At 45.1% G+C, this 26,283-nt stretch overlaps 1 protein-coding gene across 4 annotated transcripts in view; it reads left to right on the top strand.

The window, feature by feature from the left end:
* The window catches only part of ccdc141 (coiled-coil domain containing 141), a 340,177-nt gene that overhangs the window by 152,466 nt on the left and 161,428 nt on the right, over positions 1-26,283 (top strand). For all 4 annotated transcript variants that reach the window (XM_072477265.1, XM_072477274.1, XM_072477256.1 and 1 more), the window contains exon 9: positions 5,331-5,466. In XM_072477265.1, the coding sequence (XP_072333366.1) occupies positions 5,331-5,466 (136 nt within the window). The remainder of the gene's footprint in view (positions 1-5,330; positions 5,467-26,283) is intronic.

Raw genomic sequence — 26,283 nt, 5'->3', positions numbered from 1 at the left:
CAGTACACTTCTGTGTTGTCAGACCCTTCTGCTCAATCCAACAGCATTTGGCAAAACTGCAAATTACAGACAGACATGGCTCCTCTATTCATTACATCATCTGTATCCCACTAAAGGTGTTCCATTACTTGCTTAGCTAGGACTAAATACAATCCCTCATTATCTATACCCCAGGGAATTTCCAGTATTCAAAACAGTATCCCATTTGCCATCTATATGTAAATGGTTAGAAACGATGGTTACTCACTTTTACGACACCTTAATTGCAGCTTTAACATAGAATTTACAGTGCAGAAGTCGACACATTGCCAGGGTTTTTTTTTAATAACATTACTGACACAAATATAAAATATAATATATAACATATAACAATTTCTTACATTCATCACACAGGACATACCCAGGGTTGATGATAGTGGATGGTGGTTTCTGGGAGATTATCTGTCAGGTGTGATTCCATGAGTGTCACTGTGCCAAGTTGTTGCTTGACTAGTCTGTGGGATAGCACTTACAATTTTGGCACAAGCTTCCAGACATTGGTAAGAAGGTCTTGCAGAGTCACAGGGCTGAGTTTGCCGTTATCGTTTCCGGTACCTACGTCAATCCTGGGTGGTCAACCCTGTTTAACTCCCTGTAGGCTTTCTAGTGATTGAGATCCAACTCAGTGGCTTGCTGGAGTAAAGTAGTGCACTGACATGGGGCGAGATTCTCCGACCCCCTGCCGGGTCGGAGAATCACCGGTGGCTGGCGTGAATCCCGCCCCCGCCGGTTGCCGAATTCTCCACCACCGGATATTCGGCGGGGGCGGGAATCGCGCCGCGCCGGTTGGCGGGCCCCCCCCCCCCCGCGATTCTCCGGCCCGGATGGGCTGAAGTCCCGCCGCTAAAATGCCTGTCCCGCCGGCGTAGATTAAACCACATACCTTACTGGCGGGACAGGGCAGCGCGGGCGGGCTCCGGGGTCCTGGGGGGGGCGCGGGGCGATCTGGCCCCGGGGGGTGCCCCCACGGTGGCCTGGCCCGCGATCAGGGCCCACCGATCCGTGGGCGGGCCTGTGCCGTGGGGGCACTCTTTCCCTTCCGCCTTCGCCACGGTCTCCATCATGGCGGAGGCGGAAGAGACTCCCTCCACTGCACATGCGCGGGAATGCCGTCAGCGGCCGCTGACGCTCCCGCGCATGTGCCGCCTGGAGATGTCATTTCCGCGCCAGCTGGCGGGGCACCAAAGGCCTTTTCCGCCAGCTGGCGGGGCGGAAATTCGTCCGGCGCCGGCCTAGCCCCTTAAGGTTGGGGCTCGGCCCCCAAAGATGCGGAGCATTCCGCACCTTTGGGGCGGCGCGATGCCCGACTGATTTGCGCCATTTTGGGCGCCAGTCAGCGGACATCGCGCCGTTTCCGGAGAATTCCGCCCCTGATCTTTCTCTTTTGCGTAATCCTGAATTAGGTCTGTACCTTGACCTTGTGAACCTTTTTCTCCAGTTGTCCCAGCTGTGGGCCGCTTGTGAGTCTTCTACACAAATGGTGGTTAGCACGGCTGCCTCACAGCTTCAGGAACTGCGAGTTGTCGTGCTGATTCCTTGCTTCTGCTGAGCCCTGAAATTGTCCCTGTTTCTGTGACGCTGTTTGCTGCTTCTGGGCTGTGCTCACTGCTGTCTGATCTCTGGGTCTGTGTCTCAGCTTGCATTTGATGTTCCAATGTCTCGATGTTTCTTCGTTTTTTGCCTTTTGTCCTTTCTTCTAGGACCTTTTAGGAGAGGGTTGCACGGTGACATAGTGGTTAGCACTGCTGCCTCACAGCGTCAGGAACTGCGTTCGCTTATGACCTCGGGTGCCTGTCTGTGTGGCGTTTGCACAATCTTCCCGTGTCTGCATAGATTTCCTCCAGGTTCTCCGGTTTCCTCCCACAATCCAAAGATTTGCACGTTACGTGGTTTGGCTATGCTAAGTTTCCCCCAAGTGTCCATATGGTTAGGTGGGATTGAGGGGAAAGGGTAGATTCGATGGACCGAATGGCATTCTTCTGCACTGTAGGGATACTATGATCTCTTTGCTTATCAGGCCTGCAAGGCTACTGCATTGAACATCTCTGAATCCTTTGCAATAGATCTTCTGGTGAGCTGGAGCCTACCCCTGTGTCCTGTCCAGATTGAAGGCGACTCATGCTCTATACTTATGCTCTCAGCACATGCAGATGCTGCCTGCATGCTACCTACTAAAATAACATAGAGCAATAGGATCTGAATCGGTGGCTGAGAGTGTGAGATCGAGTGATGGCATTTCTTCTTCATTACCATCCTCCTACTCTGCCCTCTCTTGCTGTTACATTACTGCCTGGCCAGGGGGTTGCAGTTCTTGGGTATCTGCAAGGAAAAAGACACAAAGGTAGATTGTGGTGAGCAGAGGGGCGAAAGCAAAAAGTATACACTGCTTGTAAATCAGAAGAGATTGTGGGATGAGAGGGAAGTAGAAAGTGAGATGGTGGATTAGGTACATGTACACCATCTCCTTAAATGGTTTTGACTCCTTTGCTGGCCATGGTCTCAGTCATGGCTTCTCCAAGAATGGTAAGCACCATCTCCCTAATGGGGGTAGGGATCGGCTTCTGCACTTGCCTCCTGCCTCCAGTTGTGCACCACCTTGTTGTGCGAGAGAGAGAAAACTGTTGTTAGTGCATGTGGTACAACATGTTTTGGTGATATGACTGTCGAGGTTGAATAACTGGTAGCATGTTCAAGTTGTGAGATGTGGGTGTGAAAGATTACAGTAGGGCTACATATATGAGGGCAAGTTGATGCTCTCTACTCCCAGTGTCTTCTCACAGTTTATCTAGAGGGCTTCTTGGACCCCTGTGGACATGAAATATCCCACCTCCTGCACCAAGGTCTCCTGTACTGCATCAGAGGACCTTGAAGCGTGCGCTCTGCCAGTTGCTACTGGTCAGTGTTTTTCCTGCTCAGGCTGCCTATCCTTGCCACTTCTAGCACCTTCCATCCAGAATGTACCTCCTCTTTAAGAGTTGCAGTCTGGTTTCAAGTAGTGCAGGTTAGCTTATGTGGTGGTAGCCTCACCTGAATTTGAGGCCCCCTGCTGAGGGATACAGCCACTCAACAGTGTATTTAGTGTTGGGTGTCATTCAGCTATCATGTAAATGAGCAGGCTGCATCTGAAGGAATGGGCATGGACTTGTTATGCAACATGATCCTCGTGTCTGCTTTTCGGGCCTATTCAATTTTGCCTGAAATTCCTTTATCCGGAATATTTTAAAAATTGTGATATTTTCAATCTTCTTCAGAAGATTGGAGATGGAAAGGCTTCAAATGTTCAAATATGAGTTATCCACAGGTGGCTGTACTAAGATTACATTGTAAGCAAACCAATCTGTGACCAACCTTTATCCATTTTTAATTTTATTTTAAACATTTTGCAGAAAACACAAAACGTTATGGGCATAGGATAATACCTAATTTTGTCCACTGTTACTTTTAATTATTTTTGCCACCAGACGTAAAGTGAAACCTAACACAATGAATTATTCTTGCAAAGCACGTATAATTCTTTCTAAATAATTCTAAAGAATAATAATTAATAATAAAGTTGATTCCCAGGAAGCTTTTAAAATTCTGATAGGCAGTTTGGTTGGTATGTGGGAAATGCTGAAATTTGCAATGTCAGAAGGGTGAATTGCTTTTTATGGAAAAGGTATAAAAGGTACTAACACCGAATTGCAATGCTCGATTCATTGAATTCCTACAGTGCAAAAGGACGCCATTCGGCCTATCGAGTCTGCAACGACCCTTGGAAAGAGCACCCTGCCCAGGCCCACGCCCATGCCCAATCCCGGTAACCCTCATGGTCAATCCACCTAAACTGCATATTTGTAGACAGTGGGAGGAAACAAGAGCACCCGGAGGAAACCCACGCAGGCACGGGGCGAAAGTGCAAACTCCTCACAGACAGTCACCCGAAGCCGGGATTGGACCCGAGTCCTTGGCGCTGTGAGGCAGCAGTGCTAACCATTGTGCCACCATACTGTCCTAATCCGAACCTTGTAAAACGTCGCGATCTGGATCTAGTCCTCGCTAGGCGAGATCCAGAGATAAATATTAAAATGAGCCTTGGGGCCTTTTTAAATATGCATGTGCCGGAGTCTCCCAACGCCCGGCAAATACGGCATCCCCAGTGAGGCCTCGACCGAGTGTCTTTTAGTATTGGTCCAAACAAACGTGGACCAGGCATACCAGCACCTGAGCGTCTCCCATGCCATTGGAGGCCCATGGATGTTTGGGGACAGGGCAGGGTGCCACCCTGGTTCTCGATCTGGCACCCGGTAACCTTGGGATTTCCAACCTGGCACGTTGGCACTGCCACCCTGGCACTGCCAGGGTGCCAGATGCCAGGGTGGTACTGCCAAGGGTCTGAGCCTGAGGGGGGGGCATGCCCATGAAAGGGGGAGATGAGGGAGCTTATCAAGATCAGGTGGGTGAAGAGCAGGTATGAAGGGGCCCCATATGGTTGGGAGGGTTAAGAGTGGGGGTCCTGAAAGGGGGCGGCATGAAATAGGGGTGGGAAGGCTTGAAAAGGGGGGCCTTCAGTAACTGCATAGAGGGGTGTCCTCACTTGGGGGAGTGGGGTAATGGCTATGTGTGCCGGGGATGACATTTCCCATGGGTGTGGGTGTGTGGGAGATCCTCAAGCTCACTTAGAGATCGGGCCGTCCTTGCAAAATGGCGGCCTGATCTCTGAGGAGCTGGTCTCATCGGCGAGTTCAATTCGCCAGTGTTGAAAAAATTTTGGTGTGGGGTTGACCGGGGAGAAACTCCCCAAGGCCCCAAAGAATGGGTTGAATAGAGATGTGGATCTCACCAGAAAGCTGGCAAGAAACACTCTGCCAAACTTGCCCAAGGTGATTGGTTGAATCGCGCCCTATGTCTGTATTCTGAATTGATTTCCCATTCTCCCAGTCCCTTTATTGGAAAAGGGGACGGCACATTTGCGCAGTGGTTAGCACTGTTGTTTCACAGAGCCTGGTACTCAGGTTCGATTCCTGGCTTGGGTCACTATCTGCATGGAGTCTGCACGTTCTCCCTGTGTCTGCGTGGGTTTCCTCCAGGGGCTCCGGTTTCCTCCCACAAGTCCCGAAAGACGTGCTTGTTAGGTGAAATTGGACATTCTAAATTCTCCCTCAGTGTACCCGAACAGGCACCGGAGTGTGGCGACTGGGGGATTTTCACAGTAACTTCATTGTAGTGTTAATGTAAGCCTACTTGTGACACTAATAAAGATTATTATTATTGGAGAAAAATCAATATCTATCTCATATGCTTCATTTCAGAGCCACTGGAATTCAGGAGATGATTGGCTACATTCAGCAGAGAGTAGATTATCTGACCAGGCAATGTTATGCTCATAAGGAACTAGCTTTAAAGAAACAGGAACTGATCTCTTCCTTCGATGATCATTTTGAAAAGGTATAAAAAAATTTCATCCAAAATAATGTCTACCCTTTTGCTCAAACAATTTTGATAGGAAACTGCATTGAAGAACTTTGCATATTGTTCAAATGGTGTGGTTGTTAATTCATGCATTTAATAAAGTGACATGGGTTATTGGAGAAACAAATGATTTGTTTTACATGTGGTCTTGGTTTTTAAAGGCTGATCCAAATTGTGCCTTCAAATTACTTTATAACAGGAACCTAAAACTGTAGAATCAGAGGCCATTTGGTTGATCAAATCCACTTCTGAAGGGACAGCGCATATCATGGATTCTCCCAAACTGCTTTCTATGATCAGAAACTTTAATGGGTGTGATTTGCAGTTGTTCAGTTAATGTCACCAACAACACGTAGGAGTTTGTTTGAAAAAGACACAGTGTATGTTAATACAGAACCAAAATACTGCGGGTGTTGGGAATCTGAAATGAAAACAAAAAGTGCTGAAAGTACTCAGCAGGTCAGGCAACATCTGTGGAGAGAAACAGAGTTAACATTGGAGGTCGAGCTGACCTGTCATCAGGGCCAAAGAAAGGAAGGAGTGTAATAGGTTTGGGCCAGGAAGGGAAGGCCTGTGAGAGGGTGGAGGGCAGAAAAGATGAAGAAACAGAAAATTTCATGGTATCAAAGCCAAAGGTTGTGATAATGGGGAGAATGTTTTAAAAATGTGTCCAGGCGAAGTGTGAATGACTACATAGTCACCATCTGAATGCAACATTAAGGAATTTTTAAAAAATGAAACAAGACTGACCTAGCCAAAAAAAATGTTGGAGGCAGAAGTTACAATCTCAAGTTGTTGAATTCAATGTTGAACCAGAAAACTGGAGAATGCCGAGTCAAAAATGAGGTGCTGTGCCTCGAACTTGCGTTGAGTTTCGATGGAACACCGTAGCAGATCATGCAACAATTTTAGTTCATAACCATTGCCTTCATCTTGCCAAGTTGGTCTTGTCTTGTTTCTTTATTTATCCCTTCATGCTGCTAAATAACCATTCAAACCTCATCTGAGCACATCTTTTGTTTTTTTGCTATACCCATTGCAACTCACTTTGACTTTTGCATAATTATTATTTTTGTTATTTAACCTCTCCTGCCCTCCATCCTGTCACATACTTTCCCTTTTGTTCTGCCTGTCTCTCCCCCCCCCCCCCCCCCAACCCCATTCCTTTCACTGACTCAAAACATTTCCATCTGTCTTCAGTTCCGATAAAAGGTCATCTTGAACAAATGTTAAACCTGTTTCTCTTCACAAATACTGCCTGGCCTGCTGCATTTCTCAACAATTTTTATTTTCATCATAATGTACTTTAATGTTGGGTGTAATTACTTTTACTTTGCTTTATTGAACATGAAAGTTGTAGAATTTATAAAAATTCACCTTCACAGCCAATGATCCTCTATTCTTGACTTCTGGGGATTGCTCTGTAAAATTGAGGAATTGAATGGGATGGAAGATTAAAATTGTGCAAGCTTGACACTTAGATATAATACCATTTAATTTGCACAACAAACCCCAATCTTGCAGTGCAAACTTTAGTGATTTACTTTTTGTGAGTATTTTATCACTATTCTCACAGTTGCTTGATGATACAGAACTTGAATATTGCTGAAAGGAGAGACATGTTGCCGAAACGTTTTGTCTTGCAGTCAGGACAAATGCAAGAATGCCAAATTTCAAACAATCAGAACAATTTGTACTACAGGAGAAAGGGTGCTGATTGGTTGGCAAGCAAATTCTGATTGGCCAAGGCATTGCCATGGAGAAAGCACCAGGCAACTATAGGCTCCCAAAACTCTGTGGTAATTCCCTTTTCATATTCCATTGCAATGACCATTTTAGCATGGTTGTTTGAGTCACGTCTATTTCCCCCCCAATTGAACAAATATTTATGATTAAACAGGAAACAATGTGGAAGTAATCTAGAGACTTTCATATCAGTAGTCCATAATGAAGACAATGTGGGTAAGAATTACTTGCCATTATGACAGGGTATCTGGCCTTCTCATCTTTGACTATAAATAGTTTTATAGTCATAGTCGTGTGTCACCAAACTACTGACATTTACAACCACGGTCACCTATTGTAAACACAAAAGAGGTTTCTGCGCGAAAAATATGGCAAACATTTTTGCCCATCCTGAAGCTAAAAAAAATGGCAAAAATTTGCATTGTGTGTTTGTTTGGAGGGGCTATGCTGATAAATGGTGGAGGGTCTGGATAAAGGTTTTGAAAAACTGGCATAACAGATTGAGAACATGAATCTGTAATTGATTTGCACTTTCTTTAAATATGCTTGCATTTACTCAATCTTCACTGGGATCGACATCATGTGCTAGTTAGCTTTTTCCCAGGTTAATTTTACCAGTATCCTAGACTTGGTTCAGAATTATTTTGGTGGTCTTTAGCCACTTTCAATTTTATTACCTAAAATGGTCCATGTCATTCAACATTACAGTAAAACTCAGTGATCAGCTTAGCTAAGTTGGTAGCTGTGACATTTCTGGTTTAGAATCATTCAACAGCACCAAAAGTAGATTAGCCACTTAATCATCATATTGCTGTTTTGGGGATATTGCTGTGTGCAAAATACTGCCATATTTCCCCACACGTAATAGTCAAGCCACTTCAGACAAGTTAATTAACTTAAATATGAGGGACATAAATAGGGTGGATAGGGAGCAGCTGTTCCCCTAAGTTGAAGGGTCAGTTTCAAGGGAACACAAGTTCAAGGTCAAGGGCAGGAGGTTTGGGAGGGATTTGAGGAAAAATGTTTTTAGCCAGAGGGTGGTGACAGTCTGGAGTGCACTGTCTGGGAGGTGGTAGAGGCAGGTTGCCTCACATCCTTTAAAAAGTACCTGGATGAGTACTTGGCACGTCATAACATTCAAGGCTATGGACCAAGTGCTGGCAAATGGGATTAGGTAGGCAGGTCAGGTGTTTTTCATGTGTCAGGACAGACTCGGTGGGCCGAAGGGCCTCTGCTGCACTGTATTATTCTGATTCTTTGATATGTTATAGAGAAATAACATTTTATAGAAATGCAAGTCTTTTTCTTTTTAAGGAAAATATAGATTGTGTTTTACTATCAAGATCTTGCTTTTCCTGTCATCAATTTATTGTTTCTACAAATTTTTAAATGTTTATTAAAGAATACCAATAAAAAATGAACATTTAGGTACCTCAAACATGTTTTTCTTAACCTACTGTGATAATGTTCTGGCAATTAGGCTCAAGAGGGAAAGTTTCAACCTGATGCAAGGGAGTGCAGAAATAGGAAAGTAAGGAGGTGAATGCGTGGCTAGAGAGATGGCGCAGGAGGGGGGCTTTAGATTCCTAGGACATTGCGACTGGCTTTCGGGAAGATGGAATCTGTACAAGCCAGACAGGATGCACCTCAACACAGCTGAGATTTAGTTCCTTGGGGGTGTTTTGCCAGTGCTGTTGGGAGGGCTTTAATCTAACTCTCAGGGGTGTGGGAATAAAGAAAAAATATTAGAGCAATAACAGATTGCACAAAATATAGAAGGGATCGATGGCACTAGTGTAGAGAATAGTAAGCTAACAGGTGAAGCTAGAGTAGATGAGAAAGTAATAAAGTCTGAATCCGGATTACTGTGCATGTATGTGAATGCACAGAATATAGTAATTAAGATTGGGGAGTTAGAGGTGCAGATTGCAATGTGGAAATATGACGTTGTGGTGATAACAAAGACCTGACTCATGGCAGGACAGGACTGGGTGTTAAATATTCCTTGGTGCAAGATGTTCAGAAAAGATGGGAAACGAGGATGGGTGGCAGTATTGTTTAAGGAGAGCATTTCAGTGCTGGAGAATCAAAGACAGAATCAATTTGGCCAGAGCTAAGGAACGAAAAGAGTGCAATTACATTACTTGATGTCGCCTATACACCACCAACTCGTGAGAAGGATGTAGAAGAACAAATCTGCAGGGAAATTACAGAGAGATGGAAACTTATATAGTTGTTGTAATGGGGACATTGATTACCCAAATGTAGATTGGGACAATGGTGCTGTAAAGGGCAGAGAGGGGCAAAAGGTCCTTGATTGTGTTCAGGAAATTTTCAACAGCATTTTGTGTCCAGTCCAAAAAGAAAGGCTGCACTGCTAGATCTGATTCTTGGAAATGAGGTTGCTCAAGTGCCAGTGAAGCAACATTTAGGAGACAGTGATCATTGTATCGTAAGGTTTAGGATGATGATAGAAAAGGATAATGGGTACTTGAGACTAATCATTAACTGGGGTAGAACCAACTTCAACGAGGCAAGACTGGAGCTGGGCTGGATAGACTATTTGGAGGAAAAAACTGTAGCTGAGCAATGGGCTACCTTCAAATGAGAAATGGTTCAGGCACAATCAAGTTATATTCCCTCAAAAGGGAAAGGTAGAGCAAACAAATCCAGAACCACCTTCACAAAACCATGCTGCCTCTCACTAATACGTCCATTTGCTTAAAAATGGGAGTAGACCCTGTCTCGAAGAATTCTCTCTAGTAATTTCCCTACCACTGAAGTAAGGCTCACCGGCCTGTAGTTCCATGGATTATCCTTGCTACCCTTCTTAAATAGAGGAACAACATTGGCTTCTCACTGTCTTCAGGGGATGTCCCTGAGGACTGGAGAATAGCCAATGTTGTTCCTTTGTTTAAGAAGGGTAGCAAGGATAATCCAGGGAACTACAGGCCGGTGAGCATTATGTCAGTGGTAGGGAAATTACTGGAGAGAATTCTTCGAGACAGGATCTACTCCCATTTGGAAACAACTTCCCACTACTGTCCTTGACTGGCCCTACTCTTACCCTCGTCATTCTTTTATTCCTGACATATCTATAGAACGCTTTAGGGTTATCCTTGATCCTACCTGCCAAAGACTTCTCATGTCTCCTCCTGGCTCTTCTTAGCTCTCTCTTTAGGTCCTACCTAGTTAACTTGTAACTCTCGAGCGCCCTAACTGAACCTTCATGTCTCATCTTTACATAAGTTTCCTTCTTCCTCTTGATAAGTGTTTTGACTGCCTTAGTAAACCATGGTCCCCTTGCTCGACCACTTCCTCCCTGTCTGACAGGTACATACTTATCAAGGACACGCAGTAGCTGTTCCTTGAACAAGCTCCACATTTCCATTGTGCCCATCCCCTGCAGTTTTCCTCTCCATCCGATGCATCCTAAGTCTTGCCTCATCGCGTCATAATTGCCTTTCCCCCAGATATAACTCTTGCCCTGTGGTATATACCTCTCCCTTTCCATCACTAAAGTAAACGTAATTGAATTGTGGTCACTATCACCGAAGTGCTCACCTACCTCCAAATCTAACACCTGTCCTGGTTCATTACCCAGTACCAAATCCAATACGGCCTCGCCTCTCGTTGGCCTATCTACATACTGTGTCAGGAAACCCTCCTGCACACATTGGACAAAAACGGACCCATCTAAAATACTCGAACTATAGCGTTTCCAGTCAATATTTGGAAAGTTAAAGTCCCCCATAACAACTACCCTGTTGCTTTCGCTCCTATCCAGAATTATCTTTGCAATCCTTTCCTCTACATCTCTGGATCTTTTCGGATGCCTATAGAAAACCCCTAACAAGGTGACCTCTCCTTTCCTGTTTCTAACCTCAGCCCATACTACCTCAGTAGACGAGTCCTCATCAAACGTCCTTTCTGCCACCGTAATACTGTCCTTGACTAACAATGTTACCCCTCCCCCTCTTTTACCACCTTCCCTGAGCTTACTGAAATATCTAAACCCTGGCACCTGCAACAACCATTCTTGCCCCTGCTCTATCCATGTCTCCGAAATGATCACAACATCGAAGTCCCAGGTACCAACCCATGCGGCAAGTTCACCCACCTTATTCCGGATGCTCCTGGCATTGAAGAAGACACACTTTAAACCACCTTCCTGCCTGCCGGTACACTGCTGCAACTTTGAAACCTTACCCATGACCTCACTACTCTCAACCTCCTGTATACTGGAGCTACAATTCAGGTTCCTATCCCCCTGCTGAACTAGTTTAAACCCTCCCGAAGAGCATTAGCAAATTTCCCCCCCAGGATATTGGTACCCCTCTGGTCCAGGTGTAGACCATCCCATTTGTTGAGGTCCCGCCGACCCCAGAATGAGTCCCAATTATCCAGAAATCTGAAACCCTCCCTCCGGCACCATCCCTATGGCCACGTGTTCAACTCCTCTCTTTCCCTATTCCTTGCCTCGCTATCACGTGGCAGGGGTAACAATCCAGAGATAATAACTCTGTCCTAGATCTAAGTTGCCATCCTAGCTCCCTGAATTCCTGCCTTACATCCCTATCCCTTTTCCTACCTATGTCGTTGGTACCTATGTGGACCACGACTTGGGGCTGCTCCCCCTCCCCCTTAAGGATCCCCAAAACACGATCCGAGACATCGCGCACCCTGGCACCTGGGAGGCAACACACCAACCGCGAGTCTCTCTCGTTCCCACAGAATCTCCTATCTATCCCCCTAACTATGGAGTCTCCAATGACTAATGCTCTACTCCTCTCCCCCCTTCCCTTCTGAGCAACAGGAACAGACTCTATGCCAGAGACCTGCACCCCATGGCTTACCCCTGGTAAGTCGTCCTCCCCAACAGTATCCAAAGCGATATACTTGTTACTACTGCTACTTCTCAGCATGACATGCTTTGAGCAAGCCGTTGGACTTCTGAAGATGAGATTCCAGTGCCGAGACCTGTTAGATAGTGCCCTCAAATGCTCCCCTGCAAGGGTCTGGGTCATTGAGGTGGTCTGCTTTTCTGCCCATAACATGACCGTTCAGAGAGCTTTGCACCATTAGCACAATAGACAAAATCTGGAAAGAACAGTCCTTTGGGGGATAAGCAGAAGCAAGAGGTGAGAGGAGGAGGGAGATGATACTGAACATGAAGGTGCCTCTGCTATATGACAAGATGTCTTCTTCCTGCCACCCTGTGGGAAGAGTATATCTCTCCTCTCCCTCATGGCCTCCTTGGATCCAGGTCATGATTAATGAAACAACCGTCTACCCAGATGCCAGTCCATCTGCACCCCTCTGACATCTCGTTTCCCTCTTGTAAATTGGAAGGCTTTGGCCCAATCAGCAGATTTCTCCCTTAGGACAACCAGCAGCCTCATTCTTGGCGGCTATGGGATGTTTAAGTGAATCCCACATTTCATCTGATTCACCTCCATTTCTGCTCCCACTGGCCCTAATTGTGAAACCTGTCTCCATATCAGTTAGACACCTCACCCCCATGAAAATAAGAACTTTGATCAGTTCCTCTCTGGAAGCGTGTTTCTGACCCAAAACCAGATCTATTTCATGTTTCCCGCTGCTGTGATGAAAATTTAACTTTGGGGTGCATCAAAATAATTCACTCTTGATATGAATGTAGAGATGAGAATGGAGCATAGATATGGGAGAGTGGAAGTAGACAAGGGATGCACAGCATTAAACAACAGTGAGCCATGACCTATTTTAAGGGTCAGGCACCATTTAAATAAAACAACAGCACACCTGTGTTGCACAATTTTCTGGCACCTATTGAAAGGACCAGTGAGAAAATCAAATGACGGAAGAAATTTGAAGTATCTACTTTTAGCCGAGGAAGCAGGAAGTGACGTGGTTGGAAGAAGAGGAAAGGCAGTCCCTGATTCTCAGGAGCATCTCTGGATGCTCTGCTGGGTGAAGTAAGAGACAGAAAGGAGGTGCAGTTTCCAACCGCTGGAAAGAAGAAACACCAAGTTGCCATCACCAAGGACTCCTGACTGGAGGTGGCAGAGGAGATGAGCAGCAAGGATGTGATCCAAAGATCCTGGATTCACTGTTATAATTGGCTCAATGCACTGACATGGCAAGGAAAGGTGAGCATACAGCTTTATTCAATCAAATCCTGCAGTGCATCCCCTCTCACCTTGTCTTGTCAGTTCTACTCCTTGTACACCACTCCTCACCCCACATCACTTTCATCAAGACCAACCTTATGTTATGCCCCCTTCTTAACACGTATTCCTTTGACACTTCAACTTCTCAATTCCTCCTTTCACCACCGTTAATAACCAAAATCTGACCTCCTCTGCCAACTCCACCACAGTCACTGCTCATACTGCAATAGCACCTTTCCACAATTCTCAAGATGTGACTTCAGCATGTGGCTGATTCTCACCTTCACCATTTGCACTGCCTCTTGGGAACATGAGTAGCCATTGAGCCCCTTGGACCTGTTCCACTATTCAATAGATCATGGATGAACTCTTGCACCACATTGACTCCATGTACGCACCGTGGTTCTGGAACCCTAAATCAATTGCCTAAGAACAATCTATCAATCTCAGTTTTTAAATTTTCCACTGACTCCCAGCCTAAACAAATTTTTGGGTAAGGAGGGTACCAAATACCACTACCCTTTGTGCAAGAGTGCTTCTGGCATCACCCCTGAATGGCATAGCTCTAATTTAAAATTCATTCCTGTTGCTTGGACTCCGTTGGATGTGCATATTCAGAGACTCTCATTGGTCTGATGTGACACACTTGCAGGAGAAGAGAGTTCAGAATACTAGGGGAGATCAGGACAGATGAAGAACGACAAGATATGGCTGCAGCTTCCCTGGCAGAGATGGCGGAGTGGGAGATAAATGGCATCTCAAACTCCATCAGCATTGGAGATGGTGAGTGTGTGGTTCATCGAAGAAGGATGACAGCATTAATCTTTCCAATCTACAAGTCCCACAAAGCAACTTCACCCTCTGTGGACTTAAGCACCTTGACAACTCTGATGGTTCCTGAATATTCCTTAGATTGTGAACACTTAATATTGTCTCTTCTCTCGTTTAGAGTTATCACACAAAGATCAAGAGCCCGTAACTAGGGAGGATAAAGATTCCTCAAAAGAGATAATGTCTGCGGGGCATACTCCATCACAGAAAACAATTGTTGCAGACAGAAGTGCAAAAATCAGCACCTCGTAAACAGGCAGATTGGACTTTTAAATTGAGTAGGTGCAGAGAATAGTGGAAGGGGCAGCTGATAACATAAATGCACCAGAGAACAGCTTCCTCTCTCAACTCTGGCTAACAGGATAGAGATAGAGAACTCCTGCGTACAACACTGAAAATTAGAATGTTGGCGCACTGCAGCCAATGTTTGAGGTATTGACAGGCACACTGTCCATGGTGGAGGAGAGCATGGAGGAGTCCGACTCGAACAAGTGTGGGACTTTTCTAATGTTGCTATCCAGCCTAGAGTGTTTGGCAAGATCCAAGGAAATTGTAGCTGATCACTCAGAAGTCAGTGCTGACAGGGCTGTTGTATACATGTAGGCTCCGACAACGGCTCTGCACTCTCTGGGTCTAAATCTCTGCACAGGGTTTTACATGGTTGTAGACTGACTAGATCAGGGCTTCCAAGATGAAAAATGAAATGAAAATCGCTTATTGTCACAAGTAGGCTTCAAATGAAGTTACTGTGAAAAGCCCCTAGTCGCCACATTCCGGCGCCTGTTCGGGGAGGCTGTTATGGGAATTGAACCGTGCTGCTGGCCTGTCTTGGTCTGCTTTCAAAGCCAGCGATTTAGCCCTGTGCTAAACAGCCCCTGTCAATGATTTTGACACTCTCCTCTCCTGCAGAGAGTTAGAGCTGCTCTAAGGGAGGAGGAATGAAGGAATAATCTCTGCATGTCTCAACCATTGCCACTCCATCATTCATAACCTGTTCTGGTACCTACACTCCAAATAGGCCAGATGTCCCTGCAGAACTGCTGGAGGAGCAGGATCCTCACAGACTCTTAAACTCAGAGTCACCATGCCAGCCTCTTATCATTTCTGCTGAAGCCCTGGAGCGGCACCACATAGAAGTAGTAGGAATAAAAAGAAAAATGTTTTATAGAGCACAGGAGCTTAACACGTGGTTGTCCCCTTCTATTGTTTTGATCCTTTGATTTGTGGTGTTCAGAAGCTGGGGGATGTTAGACCAGTGCATTGAAGGCTGCAGGATTGCTTGTTTGAGGGCTATAGTTGTTTGGGTGACAATCATCCAGTTAACATTGGCCCAATTGAATCTACCTAGTATTAAAGCATCCCTTGTGTTGCAGACAGCGACATATTCCACTGGCCGTTCATTCAGATCCCCAGCTTCTCCATTATCATAGCTGTCCACACCCATTGAGGAGTTAATTTTTAATTTGATTTATTGTCACGTGTACCAAGGGACAGTGAAAAGTATTGTTCTGTGTACAGCCCAGACCGATCGTTCCATACATGAAAAGAAACATAGGACATAAATAACATAAATAACATAAAACATAGATAAATGCACAAGGTAAATACATAGACACAGACATTGCATGAAGCTTGTGGTGTGTAGTACTACTCAGCAGTGAAGCTGTGTGGAGAGATCAGCTCAGTCCATAAGAGGGTCATTCAGGAGTCTGGTAATAGCCGGGAAGAAGCTGTTTTTGAACCTGTTAGTGCGTGTTCTCAGACTTTGTATCTCCTGCCCGATGGAAGAAGTTGGAAGAAATAATAACCCAGGTGGGATGGGTCTTTGATTATTCTGCCCACTTTCCCAAGGCAGCGGGAGGCGTAGACAGAGTCAATGGTTGGGAGGCGGTTTCACGTGATGGACTGGGCTAAGTTCACGATTCTCTGTAGTTTCTTACGGTCTTGGGGCTGAGCAGCTGCCATACCAGGCTGTAATGCAGCCACATAAGATGCTTCCTATGGTGCATCTGTAAAAATTGGTAAGAGTCAATGTGGACATGCCAAATTTGCTTAGTTTCCTGAGGACGTATAGGCGCTGTTGTGTTTTATTGGTCGGTGGACCAGGACAGATTGTTGGTAATGTGCAAATCTAGGAATTTAAAGCTGTCAACAATCTCCACCTTGGCACCATCGATGCAGACAGGGGGTGTATACTTCCTGAAGTCAATGACCAGCTCCTTAGTTTTGTTGACGTTGAGGGAGAGATTGCGGTCATTCCACCACGCCACTAGATTCTCTATCTCCCTCCTGTACTCTGATTCATCGTTTGAAATCTGACCCACTACAGTCGTGTTATCAGCAAACTTGAAGATGGCATTGGAGCCAAATCTTGCCATGCAGTCCTGTGTGTGTCGTGAGTATAGCAGGGGGCCAAGTATGCAGCCTTGTGCAGCCCCGGTATTGAGGACTACCGTGGAGGAGCTGGTGCTGTTTGGGTATCTTCTTCATCCAGCCCCCATACTTCCTTCACTATGTAATGTTGCATGGGTTGCAGCATTATAAAGATTCCGCAGACCTGTCAAGGCACCTGAACATTAGAACATAGAACATAGAAAAATACAGCACAGAACAGAGCCTTCGGCCCACGATGTTGTGCCGAACCTTTGTCCTAGATTAATCATAGATTATCATTGAATTTACAGTGCAGAAGGAGGCCATTCGGCCCATCGAGTCTGCACCGGCTCTTGGAAAGGGCTCCCTACCCAAAGTCAACACCTCCAACCAACACTAAGGGCAATTTTGGACACTAAGGGCAATTTATCATGGCCAATCCACCTAACCTGCACTCTTTGGACTGTGGGAGGAAACCGGAGCACCCGGAGGAAACCCACGCACACACGGGGAGGATGTGCAGACTCCGCACAGACAGTGACCCAAGCCGGAATCGAACCTGGGACCCTGGAGCTGTGAAGCAATTGTGCTATCCACAATGCTACCCTGCTGCCCTTAAGAACAAATAAATCTACACTACATCATTTTACCGTAATCCATGTACCTATCCAATAGCTGCTTGAAGGTCCCTAATGTTTCCGACTCAACTACTTCCACAGGCAGTGCATTCCATGCCCCCACTACTCTCTGGGTAAAGAACCTACCTCTGACATCCCCCCTATATCTTCCACCATTCACCTTAAATTTATGTCCCCTTGTAATGGTTTGTTCCACCCGGGGAAAAAGTCTCTGACTGTCTCCTCTATCTATTCCCCTGATCATCTTATAAACCTCTATCAAGTCGCCCTTCATCCTTCTCCATTCTAATGAGAAAAGGCCTAGCACCCTCAACCTTTCCTCGTAAGACCTACTCTCCATTCCAGGCAACATCCTGGTAAATCTCCTTTGCACCTTTTCCAAAGGTTCCACATCCTTCCTAAAATGAGGCGACCAGAACTGTACACAGTACTCCAAATGTGGCCTTACCAAAGTTTTGTACAGCTGCATCATCACCTCACGGCTCTTAAATTCAAACCCTCTGTTAATGAACGCTAGCACACCATAGGCCTTCTTCACAGCTCTATCCACTTGAGTGGCAACTTTCAAAGATGTATGAACATAGACCCCAAGATCTCTCTGCTCCTCCACAGTGCCAAGAACTCTACCGTTAACCCTGTATTCCACATTCATATTTGTCCTTCCAAAATGGACAACCTCACACTTTTCAGGGTTAAACTCCATCTGCCACTTCTCAGCCCAGCTCTGCATCCTATCTATGTCTCTTTGCAGCCGACAACAGCCCTCCTCACTATCCACAACTCCACCAATCTTCGTATCGTCTGCAAATTTACTGACCCACACTTCAACTCCCTCATCCAAGTCATTAATGAAAATCACAAACAGCAGAGGACCCAGAACTGATCCCTGCGGTCCGCCACTGGTAACTGGGATCCAGGCTGAATATTTGCCATCCACCACCACTCTCTGACTTCTATCGGTTAGCCAGTTCGTTATCCAACTGGCCAAATTTCCCACTATCCCATGCCTCCTTACTTTCTGCAGAAGCCTACCATGGAGAACCTTATCAAATGCCTTACTAAAATCCATGTACACTACTGCCACTGCTTTATCTTCATCCACATGCTTGGTCACCTCCTCAAAGAATTCAATCAGACTTGTAAGGCAAGACCTACCCCTCACAAATCCGTGCTGACTATCCCTAATCAAGCAGTGTCTTTCCAGATGCTCAGAAATCCTATCCTTCAGTACCCTTTCCATGACTTTGCCTACACCGAAGTAAGACTAACTGGCCTGTAATTCCCAGGGTTATCCCTAGTCCCTTTTTTGAACAGGGGCACGACATTCGCCACTCTCCAATCCCCTGGTACCACCCCTGTTGACAGTGAGGACGAAAAGATCATTGCCAACGGCTCTGCAATTTCATCTCTTGCTTCCCATAGAATCCTTGGATATATCATGTCAGGCCCGTGGGACTTGTCTATCCTCAAGTTTTTCAAAATGCCCAACACATCTTCCTTCCTAACAAGTATTTCCTCGAGCTTACCAGCCTGTTTCACACTGTCCTCTCCAACAATATGGCCCCTCTCATTCGTAAATACTGAAGAAAAGTACTCGTTCAAGACCTCTCCTATCTCTTCAGACTCAATACACAATCTCCCGCTACTGTCCTCGATCGGACCTACACTCCCCCACTAACAAATCTATCACTTGCCCTGGTTCATTACCAAGTACTAAATCCAATATTGCCCCTCCTCTGGTCGGACAATCTACATACTGTGTTAGAAAAGCTTCCTGGACACACTGCACAAACACCACCCCATCCAAACTATTTGATCTAAAGAGTTTCCACTCAATGTTTGGGAAGTTAAAGTCACCCATGACTACTACCCTGTGATTTCTGCACCTTTCCAAAATCGGTTTCCCAATCTGTTCCTCCACATCTCTGCTACTATTGGGGAGCCTATAGAAAACTCCTAACAAGGTCATTCTCATATTTCTCACATATGTGTAAAAGGCCTTGGGGTATTCCTTGATCCTACCCGCCAAAGATTGTTCATGCCCTCTCTTAGCTCTCCTAATCCCTTTCTTCAGTTCCCTCCTGGCTATCTTGTATCCTTCCAACGCCCTGTCTGAACCTTGTTTCCTCAGCCTTACATAAGTATCCTTCTTCCTCTTAACAAGACATTCAACCTCTCTTGTCAACCATGGTTTCCTCACTCGACCATCTCTTCCCTGCCTGACAGGGACATGCATATCAAGGACACGTAGTACCTGTTCCTTGAACAAGTTCCACATTACCCTGACAGGCTATGTTCCCAACTTATGCACTTCAATTCTTGTCTGACAACATCGTATTTACCCTTCCCCCAATTGTAAACCTTGCCCTGTTGCACACACCTATCCCTCTCCATTACTAGTGAAAGTCACAGAATTGTGGTCACTATCTCCAAAATGCTCCCCCACTAACAAATCTATCACTTGCCCTGGTTCATTACCAAGTACTAAATCCAATATTGCCCCTCCTCTGGTCGGACAATCTACATACTGTGTTAGAAAAGCTTCCTGGACACACTGCACAAACACCACCCCATCCAAACTATTTGATCTAAAGAGTTTCCACTCAATGTTTGGGAAGTTAAAGTCACCCATGACTACTACCCTGTGATTTCTGCACATTTCCAAAATCGGTTTCCCAATCTGTTCCTCCACATCTCTGCTACTATTGGGGAGCCTATAGAAAACTCCTAACAAGGTGACTGCTCCTTTCCTATTTCTGACTTCAACCCATACTACCTCAGTAGGCAGATGCTCCTCGAACTGCCTTTCTGCAGCTGTTATACTATCTCTAATTAACAATGCCACCCCCCCCCCCACCTCTTTTACCACCCTCCCTAATATTATTGAAACATCTATAACCAGGGACCTCCAATCTTATTGAAACATCTATAACCAGGGACCTCCAACAACTATTTCTGCCCCTCTTCTATCCAAGTTGCCATGATGGCCACCACATCGTAGTCCCAAGAACCGATCCATGCCTTAAGTTCACCCATCTTATTCCTGATGCCTCTTGCGTTGAAGTATACACACTTCAACCCATCTCCGTGCCTGCAAGTACTCTCCTTTGTCAGTGTTCCCTTCCCCACTGCCTCATTACACGCTTTGGCGTCCTGAATATCGGCTACCTTAGTTGCTGGACTACAAATTCGGTTCCCATTCCCCTGCCAAATTAGTTTAAACCCTCCCGAAGAGTACTAGAAAACCTCCCTCCCAGGATATTGGTGCCCCTCTGATTCAGATGCAACCCATCCTGCTTGTACAGGTCCCACCTTCCCCAGAATGCGCTCCAATTATCCAAATACCTGAAGCCCTCCCTCCTATACCATTCCTGCAGCCACGTGTTCAGCTGCACTCTCTCCCTATTCCTAGCCTCGCTATCACATGGCACCAGCAACAAACCAGAGATGACAACTCTGTCTGTCCTGGCTTTTAACTTCCAGCCTAACTCCCTAAACTCGTTTATTACCTCCACACCCCTTTTCCTACCTACGTCGTTGGTACCAATGTGCACCACAACTTCTGGCTGCTCCCCCTCCCCCTTAAGGATCCTGAAGACACGATCCGAGACTTCAGTATTCCTATAGCTTGCTCAATAACATATCATATGATGATGTGGCTGGTGAGATTCATCTCCTGTGGTTGGTGATGAGGTTCCTGAGAGGTGTCATGAACCAATGTTTAAAGATCTATCCCAAATAACCATACTTTCACACAGAGACATTGTGGGATTAGAAAGCTGCAATGTGAAAGTATCATGCCAGCTCACGGCGAATTCTGTGCAAACATACATGAATACCTTTCTTTGGGCGCAGATGAGCTGAGCATTGATGGAGTGGAAGCCCTTGCTGGTGGGGTGTGTCTGATTACCATGTGCAGGCAGTTTATTGCATGCTGCTCCTGTGGGAAACCTATCAGAGATAGACCCCGATGCTTGCACTTGCCTTCATCAGACAGCAAGATTATGTGTCTCTCTGCCCTGAAATTGAATCCACCCATGATCTGTCTCATACATTTGTGCGATACTGTCTGTAAACACCATTTGAAGGGGCCAGAAGCAAAGAAATTCCAGGTGGTTAATTTAATTGCGACTGACTGGCACCAGGTCAAGCCGACTGTACATGACCCTGTAGGAGATTGCAGAAGCAACCATCCATGGTCACAGCCATTGTGCTCCTTCAATAATAATCATCTTTAATAGTGTCACGAGTTGCATTAACATTGCAGTGAGGTTACTGTGAAAATCCCCTAGTTGACATCCCGGCACCTGTTCAGGTATACTGAGGGAGAATTCACAATGTCCAATTCACATAACAAGCACGTCTTTCGGGACTTGAAGAGGTCATGGTTACTGAGTCTCTGCCTTTACACCCTTAAAGGCCTTCGATAATCTAACCATCATTCATGTAAATCAGGCACATGTTTAACAACATACAAAAGTGGAACTTTAGTCATTTAACATGCCTAATATAGAAGCCTTTAAAAATGCATTCAAAGAAATGCAATGAAAATAAATACTTTAAAAAAGATCTTGAAAAGTGACAATAAAACAGCAGAAAAATCCTGTACATAAATTTCTGAAACAGAAATGAAGAAGTCAATATCATGTTAAATCTTAGACTTTTCTATCATATTTGACCATCTTAATATAACATTTTGATAATTTCATCTTCAGTTAAATAGTATTTGTTCTGTACTAAAAAGCTTGTATGGTGTTTTAAAATAACTTGATGAAAACTGTTATAACCTGCCAGATTATTATTGGCTGGGGACTAATGGAAATCCCACAATCCTCAGTGAGTATGAGTTCCCCCAATGAGGAGGGCGGAGAAATCATTAGCATAGTCACATGCATGAATAGAGCAGCGTGGAACGAGCTAGAGGTGAGAGCAGTGGTGGAGTACTGCTGCTGTTGTATATATGTAATTGTAAATACAATTATTTCTTTTTGATTCTACAAACACATGCTGGATTCTTCGTGGCGCTCACAAAAAAAAACACACTTCCAAAAATCAATTATAGGGCTAGATTTCACGATTGGTGGAATAGCAGTGGAAGTTGCCACTGATCACAAACTAAACACTGCTGGGAGCAAGAATATCAGGTGAGCGGCAGGAAAATACTCTTATGCCTTGAGCCCCAGCATAGCTCTGCAGCTTTCCTTACACAGATGCGCAGCAGAAATCACATGGGTCAACAAATAGAAGAATAGTGGTGTGGACTCGTTTGTTTAGGGGTATGATTCTCGCTTTGGGTGTTCAGTCTAGGAACTTGCGAGAGATCCCAGGTTCAAATTTCGGACAAGGCCATTAATGTCTTCTCCTATTGGCCATTTGTTTATTGTGGGCAGCACGGTAGCACAGTGGTTAGCACAGTTGCTTCACAGCTCCAGAGCCCCAGGTTCAATTTCCGGCTTGGGTCACTGTCTGTGCGGAGTTCGTCCGTTCTCCCCATGGCTGCGTGGGGTTCCGGGTGCTCTGGTTTCCTCCCACAGTCCAAAGATGTGCAGGTTAGGTGGATTTGCCATGCTAAATTGCCCTTGTGTCCAAAAACGTTAGGTGGGGTTACGGGGGAAGGGTGGAGGCGTGGGCTCTAGTAGGGTGCTCTTTCCAAGGGCTGGTGCAGACTCGATGGGTCAAATGGCCTCCTCCTGCACTGTAAATTCTATGATAGTAACCATGCCCACAGAACTTGCCAAAACTAAATTGCTGTAATTCCTAATGTAATAGAATCATTGCCAAAGGTAAATGGTGCAATAGCTTAAGTTTAATTAATTTGAGCAGAATCTTTTTAAAAAGTCATAAATTTATACCAAATCAGATGAATGATATTAGAATTAGGTTAAAAAGTCATTTAAATTGAATAAACTAACTAGTCAGATAAATAATATTGTAACTGCGTAAAAAGCCATTTAAATAAAATCATTTCAAGAAAATTCAGGTTCAGAATCCCTTCTACGGCCGCTTTGAAAGTTGAAACGCCTTCCAGATCAGATAACCTAACTTGACACAATATTGCAAAGACATATTTAAATTTCTTTGATGTTATAAATTGGAAGCAAGAACCAAACAAAAATATTCAATCACAAATAACTATGATCTCCTCAGTTATGTTGATGACTGACAGCTATTTATGATTTTTGGTGGCAGGTATTTAGAGAATTTGAGGGTGGACTGTTCAAATCGTTAACTGAGTTCAAGCTTTACAATAGATGAACCAGCCCAGTTAGCTCTTGCACTTTGTTTGATTATAAGAATATAAATATTAAGGTATATAAATATTAAAATAATAGTCATTATTTTCCGTCTGCCAACTTATCGCCCACTTGCTTAGCTTATGTCTCCTCGCAGTCCTTTTGTTCTTCCTCATTTGGTATGATTATAAGAATATAAATATTAAGGTATATAAATATTAAAATAAAAGTCAAGCAAGGAGATGAGAAAGATTCATTTTAAGTAGTTAGCATACCTATTATAAATCTGTTCTAAATATATGAGCATTTTTATCTATTAATTCATTTGTTCATTGTTCAATAGACATACTTGATAGTTAATATCTGAGAAAAGGTCTGTAGTGTTCTGCTGCTTTTCAATAATGTGCAGAGTCAGAAGAACATAATAAATAGCAGGACCAGGATTAGAACATTCTGCCCCTTGAGCCTAATCCACTGTTCAATATGATCATTGCTGATCTTCTGTCGCAATTCAAATTTTCAGACCATTTCCCATATCCCTTAATTGCCTGAGAGTCTTGAATACAGTCAGTGATAGAATATTTACAACCCAAAGATTCACAACCCTCTGAGTGAAGAAATGTCGTCTCATCTCGGCCCAAAATGATTGATCGGACAACTCCCTCATCCCAGGACCAATCAAGTGAACCATCACTGTACCACCTCCAATGCAAGTATACTATTCTGTAAATATTGAGACCAAACCTGTGCACAGAATTCCAGGTGTAGTCTCACGAAAACCATTGTAGCAAGACTTCCTCATTCTTGTATTCCAATTCTCTGGCAATAAAGGCCAACATGCCATTTGTCTTCCTAATTGCTTGCTGTACCTACATGCTAACATTATGTGTTCCTTACACTCAAGTCTCGCTGAACATCAACATTTACATGCTTCATGCCTTTTATAAATATTCTGCTTTTCTATTCTTACTACCAAAGTGAATAACCTCACACTTCCCCGCATTATTCACCATCTGTCAACTTATCGCCCACTCTCCTATGTCTCCTCGCAGTCCTTTTGTTCTTCCTCACAGCTTATATTTCAACCGAATTTTACATCATCAGCAGATTTAGATACATTACTGTCTGAGTAATTAATATAGATTAATGTAGAAGCCACTTTCTGCTTCGAGTCTTTGACAGATATTTCATCATTTCTCTTTCGATTGTCCTCAGAGTTAAGTTCTTAGTTCCTCATTGACTCAAAATTAGCTTCACTTGCCCAGATATTTAATTTAGTTTTTGGCAACACACCGAAGAAATGATAGGAAAATATTTTAGTCCTGTATTTATTCTGTGTCCCTACAAAAGTGAAATAATGTTTGCAAATTTATCAGAGTTTTGATGATGTAACTAAAAGCTGAGGCCCTATAGCACTGAACCTTGCAGCACCTTAGCCTGCCAATGTGAAATCGCCCAATTTACGCGTACTCTCTGTTTCCTATCTATTAATCAATCCCCCATCCATGCTAATATATTACCCCCAACTCCATGAGCCTTTATCTTGTGAATTAACCTTTAGTGTGGCACCTTATCAAATGACATTTATAACTTCAAGTGTACTACTTGGATGATGCCCCTGTATCTAACGTATTAGTTACATCTTCAAAGAGCGATCTAATGGATACGTTTCTAAATGTGGTAGCGAGCAGGAACCGCCGCGAGCTTCCTGATGCTCGACCCGGCGACGCCATCACCAGTGTATCAAGCATTAATTGGTCTACTTAACACAGCCCAATAGGCTTCATGCCACAAATGATGGTCCCACCGGCTGATTTGATGGGACCATGCCCACTGGCTCCCCACCAACAAGGGGGAGCAGCACTTAAATGGATCTTGCAGAGCAAACCCCACACAGCTCACAACTATGCTGCCGAGGAGGCCAGCCCCATGATTCGAGAATGCTGACCTGGCCAGATTGTTTAACATAGTCAAAACCAGATTGCATGCCCTATACCCCTGAAGAGCTTGGAGGGTCAACCACAGAGCAGCCAGTGTCGCCTGGGAGGAAGTGACAGTAGCCATCAGCTGGGGAACATCACCAGGAGGAGAAGTGGGGGTGGCATTATCAGGGGCTAAGGGCAGTTAGGGACACATAGGTACAGCATTAAACACTTTGCACCCGAGATGTGGGCTGACCGCCAATCCCTTGCCCCAGGGGTGATGAATGAGCACATAGCAGACAGGCAGGAGTCAGACTATGGCATAGATTGAGGAGTACCAGCGCTCAGCTCTCAGTGGGTTATCACCCCCCTGTCATCGACAGTGACCCATTTACAGTGCCAGCACAGCCCCATGAAGTGATGTTACACAAACCCTGGGAGGGTGGTGGTGGGGGGGGTGGTGAGGGTGAAATCCGTAGGGAGGAAAGGGCTGGGGGAGTGGGTAAGATGACAGACAAAGCCACGTCCCTAGCCCTCCGGGCTTGCTGGATCCTCACCGCTACCGCTACCGCCTGTCCTCCATCCACTGGCTGGTCCTGAGGGTCCTTCCTGGGCTCATCCGCCAGCTCCTCCTGGTCCGCGCCTCCTCGTCTTCCTCCTTGGAGGTGGCCGCAAGTTCCTCCCCCTCCATCTCCAGCACGCCGCTCTTCCAGGTTGTGGAGGGCACAGCAAACCACCACGAAGCGGGCGACCCTCTAGGGGGGATGTACTGCAGTGCACCACCGAAGTGGTCGAGGCATCGGAATCTCATTTTGAGTAGTCCGATGCATCACTCAATTATAGCCCTAATGGCCGTCTGGGCCTCTTTTTATTGGGTCTACTCATTGGTCACCAGCCT

The sequence above is a fragment of the Scyliorhinus torazame genome, chromosome 2 (assembly GCF_047496885.1).
Source record: "Scyliorhinus torazame isolate Kashiwa2021f chromosome 2, sScyTor2.1, whole genome shotgun sequence".
NCBI lineage: Eukaryota > Metazoa > Chordata > Chondrichthyes > Carcharhiniformes > Scyliorhinidae > Scyliorhinus > Scyliorhinus torazame.
The sequence above is the reverse complement of the archived record's forward strand: the minus strand, read 5'-3'. Positions and strand labels throughout refer to the sequence as shown.